The sequence below is a fragment of the Lepidochelys kempii genome, chromosome 3 (assembly GCF_965140265.1).
Source record: "Lepidochelys kempii isolate rLepKem1 chromosome 3, rLepKem1.hap2, whole genome shotgun sequence".
In the NCBI taxonomy this organism is placed as follows: Eukaryota; Metazoa; Chordata; order Testudines; family Cheloniidae; genus Lepidochelys; species Lepidochelys kempii.
Genome location: NC_133258.1, coordinates 146,305,769 through 146,318,363, shown reverse-complemented (window position 1 = coordinate 146,318,363; position 12,595 = coordinate 146,305,769). Strand labels below are relative to the sequence as shown.

At 45.2% G+C, this 12,595-nt stretch overlaps 1 protein-coding gene across 1 annotated transcript in view; it reads right to left on the bottom strand.

Moving 5' to 3' along the window:
- BIRC6 (baculoviral IAP repeat containing 6) overlaps positions 1–12,595 on the bottom strand; it is a 320,140-nt gene that overhangs the window by 143,276 nt on the left and 164,269 nt on the right. The window contains 3 exon segments of the mRNA XM_073338417.1: positions 1,488–1,709; positions 3,177–3,285; positions 11,701–11,957. Of these exon segments, the coding sequence (XP_073194518.1) occupies positions 1,488–1,709; positions 3,177–3,285; positions 11,701–11,957 (588 nt within the window).

Sequence of the window (12,595 nt, the reverse complement as noted above, 5' to 3'; positions counted from 1 at the left end):
ACCTTAACTCTGCCCTACAGAGAACTTTGGGCGGGGGGGGAGGGGGAGGGGGGAGAGAATAAGAAAAATTAATGTGCATTTAAAAATTAGTTTAATCTAATCTGGGACCAAATAAACTAAAAATCCTGAATCTTAATGGTATGGTTACTGCATGGCATCACTACAGGGCAGTTAAAGTTGTTTGACTGCCTTAACTGGGCATTTAGATACCTTAACATGTTTGCAGCAATGATTTTTTTTACCCTTAAACTACAGATATATATCCTCAGCTATAACTCCATCATAAAGTAGTTTTTAATCTGAGAATTTTATCTGAGTAATGTAAAGGTGCCAGAGTGTACTGGTGAGTTTGGCCCTTAATTTGCATGCTAGGTCATGCTGTTCAGAGGACGAAATCATTATTGCTTGAGCTCAGGCTCCTCTTTCTTTATAGATTCTGTACTAGAGAACATGTACAGATTTCCCATGAAAACTTTATTTTTACCACTCTGCATTTGAAAATTACTCAGTATTTGGTTAGTTGCCCAAATACAGTTTCCCAGATGTACTCCTGTCAGGCTGGGTCCAGTCCATGCATATGGGATAGACACACTTAGTAATTATGTTCCTCAACTGAGAAACTTCATTGCATCCAGTCCTGTTACAGCTTTTCAAACTATTGTGGCTTGCTTTCTGCTTGTACATTAACCAACATACTGTGGTTGCTAGCAGAGGTTATAACACTTATTATTTTTTAAAATTCTGATCATATTAATTAGGTTTTTAAATTTGAAGATAATCCTGAAATAAATGGTTATTGTAATCAGCAACTCAGGCATGGTCTGGCTAAACAGGTATGCTGAATTCCAACTTGATTACTTGGGCTGTCCACAAAAGAACATTTTCTAGTTTTTCCGTTTTAAAATTTCAACTATAGCAAAAATTTAGTTCACTAATCAAAAAGTAAAACTTCATTTGTTGTTTTAAATATAAGGATATGGTTCCTTGAGAAATTGAATCTTCTTAATATTGGAGATTTATTATACTGCAGTTGCACTAAAATATTTCTTCACTGTTTTACATGAACTGTGACCAGAGCAAGGGTGGTAGCTCCAGAAATGAAAACAAATGTTGGATCTTGATAATAGCTATAAAAACATATGAATAGTTTAATAAGTTTCAGAAATGCTGTATATTAAAAATAAGGCCACAAAGGCCATTTAATGATGTCATACATACTGAAAGAAAAGTAAATGGGATAAATGAATAATTTGGTCCCCTATTACAGTTACTATCAAAATATTTTAGAATATGTTATTTATAGCCATCTCTCTGGTCCTCTCTGTAATACAGTACCTCTTCATTAACCATAGTATATTAAGCACCGAATAAATTCGTATTCCACTATTACTGCACACGGAAAAAGCAAAATGCCTATCATCTTTTAATAAATGAAAAACAGAAGTTATAAACTGCATATAGTGAAATATTTTACTTGCACTACTTACTCAAAGAGCTCTCTGTTCAGCAATGCTGGTAAGTCATATTCTACAAGGAGCTCATAGCTATGCCACAAAATTGCTGCTACACAGTGCAAATGGGAAGGAGATGGCATCAAGAGACCATACTCTCTTGTTGAGCTGTTTGGGCAAATGTAACTGATCCGGACATTTTTTTTCATGGCAGCTGCTCTTGCAGAATCACTGACCCACTTCAGTAGGGCTTGAATTCTAGAAGGCAAAAGCACATAGCATATTATAACAGAAGATCAATCAGCAGTAGGAACCTATAAAACAGATCAACTAGCTGCCCCAAAATAATTTACACTAATCTATTTCTTTAAACCAATATTAAAGGTAAACTACAAATCTTATAACATTTCCCAAGGTTCATTAACTGTAGAACTTGCTTTTTTAAGTTGGGATCTCATACTGATCTGCCACAAATTGAATCCATGTTGCACTTGCTCAAATTTCACATTTCCTGCACCATTTGTAAAGCTTGGGATGTCACTAACCATTGCAGGAGAAGCAAAGACGACTTAATTCACGACTTGGCAATAATTAAAAGAACAAGTGATTTTAAAATGTATGTTTTAAATTGTAAATATTTGTAATTTTATAACACAGTGTACAGGGAAAAACCATTAAACTTTGGGAGCAGAATGTAGGGGAAGCAACAGAGCTATTGCATCCATAGCAGTATGGAAGAACAATTACCTAAAGTCCTGTAAGTAATAGCTAATATAAGCAGAAGGAAAAAAGAGGTTTCACAGATTCATAGATTCCAAGACCAGCAGAGACCACTGATCATCTAGTCTGACCTACTGAATAACACAGGCCATAGAACTTCCCCAAAATTATTCCTACAGCAGATCTTTCAGAAAAAACATTCAATCCTGGATTTAAAAAGTGTCAGTGATGGAGAATCCATCACAACCTTCGTAAAATTGTTCCAATTATTAATTACTTTCACTGTTAAAAATGTACACCTTATTTCCAGTCTGAATTTGTCTAGCTTGAACTTCAAGCTACTGGATGTGTTACACCTTTATTTGGTAGACTGAAGAGCCTATTATTACATATTTATCCCTCATGTAGATACTCAGACAGTAATCAAGTCACTTCTTAGCCTTCTCTTTGTTAAGCTAAACAGAATGAGCTCTGAGTCCATCACTATAGGGCATCTTAAATGGTTGGCACCAGAAATGGACAATGTATTCCAGCAGCAGCAGCACGAGTGCCAAATACAAAGGTAAAATAAACTCTCTAGTCCTATTCGAGATTTCACTGCATCCAAGGGTCGCATTAGTTCTTTGGCCACATCATCACGATGGGAGCTCATGTTCAGCTTATTATCCACCACGACCCCCAAATCTTTTTCCATGTCACTGCCTCCCAGGATAGAGTCTCCCATCCTATAAGTATGGCTTATATTCTTTGTTCCAAGATACATACGTTTAGCCATATTAAAAAGTATATTTTCTTGTGCCCAGTTTACTAAGCTTTCTTTGAAGAGAATGCAAAGATAGGTAAAATGCAAAACTAGAAGTTTCTTTATAGTTCTGTGCTCACAGGATATTTCAAACTGGATCTAAGAAAAGTATGTTTTAGCATAATGAGAAAACACTAAGCAATCCATTTTTAAACAATTATTTTAATACTTAAAGACATTAACAATTCAAATAATTATTTTACCTGTCCTTTGTTCCAGGGTCCTGAGTTGTTCCCAGCTGATAGAGAATGTCTATTGTAGAGTCAGAAGACAGGCCATTCAGTCTTCCAAAAAGTAAAGGGCTATTCAAATCTTGCCACACACACAAAAGGAAAAAAGTAACAGCAGAAGTACTCATTTAATTCTTTTTGTTTTTAAAAGCGCACGTGGGACACAATTACGGAGGCAAGTGTATTATAACTCGATACTAGGATTGAGTTGAGTTTTGCATTTAAAGCAAGGATTCAATCTCAATATATAAAGAATGCCACATGTCCTCCCCCATACCACCTGTGAGTATTCAGAAAACGGTTCTGAGAATTTACAAGTAAATTCATTAATTTCTCTATTAAAAATTGGTTCTTTACAATGTAGTCAGACTTTGTTCTAAGTTACCCCAAAGTGGAATACCATTCTTTAAACTTTCCCATATAGTTAAAACTCATCAAAATCTTGTGCATATCTCATATTTAATGATTTTTTAAGTAGTGATGGTAATTTCTTGTTTTTCTTCATAACAGAGTTTCTTCAGCAAATTTAATGAAGATATTCCCTCTTCCAAAATGGCTGACACATCCTATTGCTCTCAGTAATACTGAGACCACTTGCAGTCCTCAGTTAGGTACCCATTTTGAGAATATTGCTCTCCATGAGACTGAGGCCACAGGATATTCTCAGAAGAACTGCCCACCACCATAACCTGCTCCTCACAGTGCTTTTCTTCACTTCCTGACAGGATAGGTTTCAGAGTAACAGCCGTGTTAGTCTGTATTCGCAAAAAGAAAAGGAGTACTTGTGGCACCTTAGAGACTAACCAATTTATTTGAGCATGAGCTTTCGTGAGCTACAGCTCACTTCATCGATGAAGTGAGCTGTAGCTCACGAAAGCTCATGCTCAGATAAAATGGTTAGTCTCTAAGGTGCCACAAGTACTCCTTTTCTTTTTGACAGGATAGGGAACTCTGTCCTATTACCTTAAAGAAGCTTAGCTTAGCTTCACTTCTACTGGGAACAATGAGAGTTGGTGGCTATTTTGAAACAGGGCATGTTCATGAGGACAGGCTGTGACTTAAGTCCTATTCAGGATAGGAGATGGCAGCCATTTTTAAAGCAGGCTACTCCTCATGAGTTTCTCTGAAGAAAAGAAATCTATACACTAGCCTCTGCTGACAGAAACATTCAGCTAAAATATAAACAGCAAAAGTGACCATTAATACTTTTTTTTTTTTTTTTTTTAACTCTCTCTCCCACCAGACCTATTTACTTGGGGGCAAGAGGAGGAAAAAAAAAAAGACGGTTACTCACCTTTGTAACTGTTGTTCTGAGATGTGTTGCTCATATCCATTCCAATTATGTGGTGTGCGTGCACCGCGTGCATGGCCGTTGGAGAATTTTTACCCTAGCAACACCCGGTGGGTCGGCCGTGGAGCCCCCTGGAGCGGCGCCTTCATGGAGCTGGATATATACCCCAGCCGACCCAGTACCCCCTCAGTTCCTTTTTGCCGGCTACTCCAACGGAGGGGAAGGAGGGCGGGTTTGGAATGGACATGAGCAACACATCTCAAAGAACAACAGTTACAAAGGTGAGTAACCATCTTTTCTTCAAGTGCTTGCTCATATCAATTCCAATTAGGTGACTCCCAAGCTTTACCTAGGCGGTGGGGTCAGAGTGAAATACCGTGGATTGTAGGACCACTCTAACAAACATGCATAATCTCTGGCTTGTCGGACGATGGCATAGTGAGAGGTAAAAGTATGTACTGAAGACCAAGTAGCGGCTCTGCAGATCTCCTGGACTGGGACCTGGGCCAGGAAAGCCGACGACGAGGCCGCGGCCCTTGTAGAATGAGCAGTGAGGGGCAGGGTCGGAACACTGGCCAGATCACAGCAAGCACGGTTACAGGAAGTGATCCAAGAGAAGATCTGCTGGGATGAGACCGGGAGGCCCTTCATCCGTTCCGCCATCGCAACAAAGAGCTAGGCCATTTTCCTGAATGGCTTTGTATGCTCAGTGTAGAAAGCCAGGGCCCTATGAACATCTAGGGAGTATAGCTGTTGTGGCTGACGAGTAGCGTGCAGTTTGGGGTAAAAAACCGGGAGGAAAATGTCCGGGAAGAAAGGCCGGGTGAGGTCGTAGCCGCACCTTGTCCTTATAGAAGATCATGTATGGTGGTTCCGAGGTAAGAGCTCTGAGCTCGGATACATACGTGATAACAACGAGGAAAGCCGTTTTCCAAGAGAGGTATAGGAGGGAACAGGTGGCCAACGGCTCGAACGGAGCTCCCATAAGCCTGGAGAGGACCAGCTTCAGGTCCCACGTGGGGACTGGCTGTCGTACCTCTGGGTAGAGATGGTCCAGGCCCTTAAGGAACCTACTGACCAGGGGTTGGCGAAGACAGATCGGCCATTCGCTCCCGGGTGGAAAGCCAAAATGGCTGCCAGGTGAACCTTGATGGATGATATTGCCAGGCCCTGCTGTTTCAGGCTCAGGAGATAGTCCAAAATAAGAGGCACGGACACCAGGAGGTGGGGCATGCTGCAGTGAGTGCACCAGCATGAGATTCGCTTCCATTTAGCCATATATGTGGCCAGAGTGGAAGGCTTCCTGCGACCCAACAAAACCTGCTGTACCAAATGAGAACAGAGTAGCTCAGAGTGACTCACCCATGCAGCATCCACGCTGTGAGGTGGAGGGATCGTAGGTCGGGGTGACAGAGGCAGCCGTGATCCTGAGTGATCAGGTCAGGAAAAAGAGGCAGTGGAACCAGGGCGTCCACCGAGATCTCCAACAGCGTGGTGTACCACTGCTGTCTGGGCCACGCCAGGGCGACCAGAATCAGTCGTGATCTGTCCCTGCGCACCTTGAGCAGGACCTTGTGTACAAGGGGAAACAGTGGGAAGGCATAAAACTCGTCCATGGGAGTAGGAAGGCATCTGTGAGAGTGCCCAGGGAGTGGCCCTAGAGGGAGCAAAACGCTGGGCATTTCCAGTTGCTGTGTGAGGCAAACAGTCAACCTGGGGAAGATGGAGTGGATGACATTGGGATGGAGCGACAACTCGTGGGATTGGAAGGACCTGCTGAGGTGGTCCGCCAACATGTTCTGGACCCCTGGGAGAAACTATGCCAACAGGTGAATGGAGTGGGCTATGCAGAATTCCCACAGTCGAATGGCCTCTTGACGGAGAGGAGAGGAACAACCCCCGCCTTGCTTCTTGACGTAGAACATGGCCATGGTGTTGTCTGTGAGGACCGCCAGGCAACGACCATGCAACCACCCCCGGAAGGCTTGGTGCGCAAGACGCACCGCCATCAGCTCCAGTACGTTGATATGGAGAGAGAGATCGGACGGGGCCCATAGACCTTGCATCTGGATGTCCCTGAGATGGGCGCCCCATCCCAGGGCTGACGTGTCCGTGACGAGGGACAAGGAAGGCTGAGGGATGTGGAAGGGGACCCCTCCGCATATTGCCCTTGGGTCTAACCACCACTGGAGGGAGGCCAGGACCCCATCCGGAATGGCAACCACCAGGTTCAGGCTGTCTCGAGCTGGGCGGTAGACTGATGCCATCCAGGCTTGAAGAAGGTGGAGCCGTAGTCTGGCATGTCTGGTCATGTATGTGCAGCAAACTATGTGCCCTAGAAGACGCAAGCACATTCTTTCCATCGAGGTTGGGAAGCTTTGAAGGCTCCTGATGAGGCCTGACAAGGCTTGGAAGCAAGCATGTGGAAGGAGGGCTCAAGCCCGCACAGAGTCTAGGACTGCCCCAATAAATTCTATCCTCTGGGTCGGCTCTAGCATCGACTTCGCCATGTTGAGCAGGAGGCCTAACCGTTGAAACGTGTCTGCGATGAATTGACGGTGAGCCTGCACCTGCTCTTTGGTGCGCTCTCGGATGAGCCAGTTGCCGAGATACGGGTATACCTGTATCCATCGTTGATGAAGGAAGACTGCTACTACCACCATACATTTGGTTAACACTCAGGGGGCTGTGGAGAGGCCAAAGGGAAGGACTGTGAACTGATAACATTTGCAGTTGACAACAAAGCGGAGGAAGCATCTGAGATCTGGATGAATCATGATGTGGAAATACACGTCCTTCATGTGGAGGGTGGCATACCAGTCTCCAGGGAATGTATAATGGTGTCCAAGGAGACCATGCAGAACTTCAACTTTACCATGAATTTGTTGAGTCCGCGCAAGCCCAGGATAGGCCGAAGCCCACCCTTTGCCTTGGGGATTAGGAAGTAACGGGAGTAGAACCCCCCACCCCTCAGCTCCCTTGGAACCTCCTCGACCGCCCCCATGGCAAGGAGCAACTACATCTCCTGGATAGGGAGTTGCTCGTGAGAGGGGTCCCTGAAGAAGGACGGAGAGGGAGGGTGGGAAGAACGAAAATTGGAGAGAGTATCCCCTTTCCACCGTGCGAAGAACCCAACGGTCTGTGGTTATGAGGGACCAGGCACAGTGGAGATGGAATAAATTATTCAAGAATGGGGTAGGATCCTGAGTGAGGTCCGGTACACCGTCCTCAGGCGTCCCCTCAAAAGTTTTGTTTGGGACCCACCAAGGACTTGGAAGGACCTTGGGTCTGGCCGGATTGGTGGTTGGAGGGTTTTCTCCTGCCACAGCACCCCCGTCTTCTATAGAAGTCCTGCCTCAGCCGAGGAAGAGGGTAGGAGCATTGAGGCTGCAGTTTAAATGGTTTCCGCAGTGTATATGGTGTGCGAATCCCCAGCAAATGCATTATAGCCCTAGAGTCTTTGAAGCCTCAAGTCTGTCTTGTCTGAGAACAGGCCCTCTCCATCAAAGGGGAGATCCTGCAAAGTTTGCTGAAGCTCTGGTGGTAAGCAGCCAAGAAATGCACCTCATTGCTATCCCTGAAGAGAGGGTCCGAGCAGCAGAGTCCACGGTGTCCAATGAGGTCTGCAAAGCGGTTTGCGTGACCACATTGCCCTCCTCTACCAGAGCCCCAAACTTCCAAGAGTTAAAACTGTATCAGCTCAGGAGAGCTTGCTGGTTCGCAATCCGGAGCTGGAGCCCTCCGAGGAGTAGACTTTGTGCCCAAATAAATCGAGGTACTTGGCCTCTTTCGATTTAGGTGCTGGGGCTTGCTGACCATGACACTCCTTCTCATTCACTGAGGGCACCACCAGTGAATGTGGCTGTGGGTGAGTGTCAAGAAGTCATATCCCTTGGAGGGAAAGAAATACTTCTGCTCCACCCCCTTAGCAGTTGGGGGAATAGAGGCGGGTGTTTGCCAGATTGTTCTGGCCTTGGTTTGAATGGTCCAGATAATTGGTAAGGCCACCCTGGAAGGAGCCTCCACAGATAAAATGTCAACCACAGGGTCCTCCATCTCAACCACCTCCTCTGTTTGCAGGTTCATGTTCCACGCCACTCTGCGCAAGTGTTCCTGGTGGGCACGGAGGTCTATCGGGGGAGAGACCTGATATAGCAGTCCCCGCCACAGCCTCATCGGGTGAAGATGAGGAGGATGCCACAGGAGGGAGAGGATCATCCGGGACCTCTTGCTGAGCTGTGCCCCACTGCTCTGGTCCAGCGACCTCAGTGTTCAGGCCGGGAGCTGGAGTTGAAGGAAGAGGAGCTGCCGCCTGTAAGGGCGATGCCACCATCTCCATGCCTCCGGGAGCAGGACAGCTGGCAGAGGCCTCAAGCACTCATGACTCGGACAGTGCCGAGCGAGAAGCCCCAGAAGGAGCACCCTGGGCCTGGTGGTACATTCAGGGTATCCAAAAGGGCCACTGGGTGGACCCTTGAGCAGGCCCCTGTTCTTGTGCCTGCCACTGATCTGCCCCTGAGCCCAGGCAGCCATGATCCGAGTGGTGGCAGTCTGAGAAGCGTGACCCTGCCTCAAACCCTGATGAGTGAGAGGTGGAATGCGATGGCCACGGTGGTGCCAAGTGGGTCTGCGCCAAATCACGTTGACGAGACAAAGTTGATTGGTACTGCGAAGCTGGAGATCGGTGCTGAGATGGAGAAGAACGGTGCCGCGACACTGGGGAGTGGTGTCTGGACCTAGATCAGTGCCAGGACCTGGACCGGCGCCTGGATCTGGACCAGGGTCTCGACGACTATGACCAGCGTCGGGAGCAGCATCGGGACCGGGATCTACTCCTGGATGGTGACCAGAGCGGTGTCGAGACCGGTGCCGGGAGTCAGAGTGGTGCCGCGAGTACGACCGGCACCACAATGGAGAGCAGTGCCGGGACTGTGAACAGAGTCGGGAACAGCGCAGAGAGCAGGATCGGTACCAAGACTCAACTGACAGTGACGGGAGATGAATAAGAGTCGGCTTTCCCCTGGATGGTGCCATGCAGACAAGTGGCGGTGCCTTGGTCTGTTGAGAGGATGCCAATACAGTTAAGGCAATCAGATCCCTTGCCGCCACAAAGGTATCTGGTGTAAATGGCAACTGGACCTCAACCACGCTGTGAGACGGGGAGTCCAGTCGCACCGGACTCAACGGCTCCATCCTCAGTGCCGGAGTCAACAGTGCCGAGGCCATCACCTGTGTCCCTGGGCGCTCTGCTGCAGGACGAGGTTCTAAAGGTGGATCCAGAAAGGGTGGTGCCTGCTGAGGTGGGCCAGCCTTTTCCAGCTTCCAGTACCGTTTCTGACCAGGTGAGTGAGAGCGGTGCCAGACTGAAGATGTTGGTTGTAGTGCTGGGGAACCTCTGTACCGCGGTTCTCTATCCGAGTCCAACCGCAGTACCGCTCCTGTAGCTGAAGCCAGGGCACTGAGTACCGAAGCGCTCGGCACCGGGTCTTGCTGTGCCACTGGAGGCTGAGGACTAAGAGCCGCCTCCATAAGGAGCTGTCTCAAACAGAAGTCCCGCTCCTTCTTAGTCCGGGGACGAAAGCTCTTGCAAATCCTGCACTTCTCCACCTGGTGAGATTCCCCCAGACACTTCTGGCAAGAGTCGTGGGGGTCACCCGTTGGCATGGGCTTGGAGCAGGATTTGCAGGGCTTAAAGCCCGGAGCTTTGGGCATGAGCCCAATCAAGTATGGGGAGGAGGGGAAGCCCTCTTCTCCCCCACTAACATAAACTACTATTACTATAACTAGAACTACAACTATTAATCTATAACAAATACTATAACAACAAGCTATGAACAAACTGTAGAGTGAACGCTAGGGAGAGTGGAGAGTAGCAAAGCCAAGCTCCACACTTCCAACGACCATCACGGGCAGTAAGAAGGAACTGAGGGGGCGCTGGGTCGGCTGGGGTATATATCCAGCGCCATGAAGGTGCCACTCCAGGGGGCTCCACAGCCAACCCACTGGGTGTTGCTCGGTTAAAAATTCTCCGATGGCCGTGCACACGGCGCACACACACCACCTAATTGGAATCAATATGAGCAAGCACTCAAAGAACTGGGTGTACATTCTAGCTATTCTGGGTTGCTCGATCAATGCCAAGTAACTGTAAATCCAGGTTTACCAGCCCGTATACTCTCGCTGTTTTACAAGAGTGGCATAAAACAACCACAGTGTATAGGTGATTGTGACCCTGAAAGCTGATATTAAAAACTGATTTCAAGTTGATACTAAATCTTCTAACAATTAGAAATATCATGTGATAACCATCTCTTTAGGTTTATTTAACATTCATGTACATTAATGAATGAGTAATTTAAGGTAAAAACGTAAAAGGAATGTTGCAATAATTCCATAATCAAGTTTTAAATGCAGGCAATTGAGAATTAGGTTAAATTAAAAAAAAAATCCAAACATGTTAAATTAAAAAAAATCATTTCCATAAATTTAGCCATAACTCTTAATTTCCTAAGTTTAACAAGGCTTAATTATGTAATAATCACAACATTCCTGAAATTTACCTTAAATTACTCAGACATACTCTCAGCCTTAACTATTCCTTAACACAGTTTGCAACTGGGAATTTATGTACACCTGTTCTATAGCACAGTTCCTGTATCCTGAAGGATTCCAAGCGTATTTATCTGATTATTTGCTGAAATTGATGTTTAATCTGATTACATTCTTTTATTTATAATCTGGGTGTGTTTGTGCTGGTAATGCTGCTGTACCACTGAAGGATATTAAGCACTAGAGCAGTGGTTTCAAACTTTTTGTATTGGTCACCCCTTTCACACAGCAAGTTTGAGTGTGAACCCCCTTATAAATTAAAAGGGGGGGGGTTAATTTAATATAATGCGGGCTTGGGGCAGTCAGCCCCATGGAGCCTACAGCTCGCGACCGCTATGTAACTACCTTAACCCCTTGGGGGGGGTCGCAATCCCCAGTTTGAGAACCCCTGTAGTAGAGCTTCCTCATTGGCACTCAGACACACAGCACTGTATATCACAAAATTATGGTGTGATGTGCAATTTTAAAGTGCAGAATCAAAATCTTTATTTGTAAATTTCAACCAACTACCTACACATTTACATGAACCACAAAAGAAGTTGCAAGATTTAGAATGACGAATATTTTAAAAAACTAAGCAAAGCAATACATTCTCACCTGCAGGATCACTCCCAGACGCGGAACAATTTCTTAGAAGAATGTCAATCAGTTTTAGGCCTATTCTAGTGGACTGCAGCCCAATTTTTACAAGCACAGCCTCTATGTTTGGAGAATGCATACCACAGTATGGTGACATCAGTAAGGCAGCACATGTTTGCAACAGATTGGCAGTGGGTGCTGCAGCACTAGCCATCATTCCTTCTAAATCGCTTATGTGAGTGAGGCAGTGATGCAATAATCTTAACCATCCAATACTGAAATAATAAACAAAAAAGCTAGAATGAATTAATGTATGCCATAATTATGATGTATCTCAACCTTATTAAGTCAAGTAAACACCTTTATAGATGGGAAGTACAACAGGAAGAGAAGTATAAATATCTGTGATTAGACAGTACTGTAATAGGCACTGTAAAGTGAAATGAAGGATATTGTATTAGAGCAACAGTATATAAACATTATTAAAGACTGCATTGTTACAGAGTTAAAGGTATGCCCGCAACTTAATTTTTGCACTTTAAAAAAAATTCTTTTGAGTGCTTACGTGTCCAAATTTTATCATTCTCCTAATATAGTTAGCCAGAACCAGGAGGAAGTAAATTCTGAAATTTGACTGGGGAAATCTATAATAAATTAAGATAACAAGTACTATCATAGATTACAATGTGCCTTAACAGATCTGGAGCCCTACCTCATTTGCTGTACATTTTGTAACACATATTGTTTATATTTAGCCTGTTTCTTCTATTATTTTTCTTTTAAAAATATACAATGTAACATCCTATATTAAAACTGTTACAAGAATTTTTATCTTGAACAAATAACCAATTCCATTTAAAGCAATGAACTTGAAAAAGATGAGGTTGCAGACACAACTTAACTCGGCACCCTT